At 58.5% G+C, this 547-nt stretch overlaps 1 protein-coding gene across 1 annotated transcript in view; it reads left to right on the forward strand.

Moving 5' to 3' along the window:
* Nucleotides 1-270: 270 nt before the first annotated feature.
* The window catches only part of MKRN2 (makorin ring finger protein 2), a gene marked incomplete at its 5' end in the record, with an annotated part of 5500 nt that continues 5223 nt past the window's right edge, over nt 271-547 (forward strand). Inside the window, one exon of the mRNA XM_010137801.1 lies at nt 271-469. Within this exon, the coding sequence (XP_010136103.1) occupies nt 271-469 (199 nt within the window). The remainder of the gene's footprint in view (nt 470-547) is intronic.

The raw sequence follows: 547 nt of genomic DNA on the forward strand, positions 1-547 counted from the left end.
CCCTGAATGGAAGCAACAGGAATTTTTAGCCTGTCGCTAAAATTGTTGTTTACTGTAAAACAACTGAAGAAGGCTTGAAATGGAACTTTTCAGTAGGTGGGAGGTGAAAATCCATGTGGTTTGTGAGCACAGGGGGCTGAGGGGTGAGTTTCACTGGGGAGGAATCGTTTTCAAGACCCCTGATAATCCCAGGGCAGAGAGTCCGTGGAGCTCCCTGGGTGGATGTTGAGCAGTGCCGGGGGTGGCTCCCAAGACGTTGCTCTTTCCCAGATCTGTGTGGCTCCGGTGAAGAAAAGCCGAATCCCGGTGCGGTGGGTGCTGTGGCGTGCTGCAGTGACCAGAGCCCTCCCCTGGAAGGGAAGCCCCACTCCTACGTGGAAGCCATTTGCAGCGGGCTGGAGGAGCCGGTGGCCAGCAACTCCTGCGTCCCTGGGGAGCAGCTGTGTCCGTACGCGGCGGCGGGGGCCTGCCACTTCGGGGACCGCTGCCTCTACCTCCACGGGGACCTGTGACAGATCTGTGGGCTGGCAGTCCTGCACCATTTCGA

Source organism: Buceros rhinoceros, unplaced genomic scaffold, assembly GCF_000710305.1.
Source record: "Buceros rhinoceros silvestris isolate BGI_N320 unplaced genomic scaffold, ASM71030v1 scaffold39216, whole genome shotgun sequence".
NCBI classification, from domain to species: Eukaryota; Metazoa; Chordata; class Aves; order Bucerotiformes; family Bucerotidae; genus Buceros; species Buceros rhinoceros.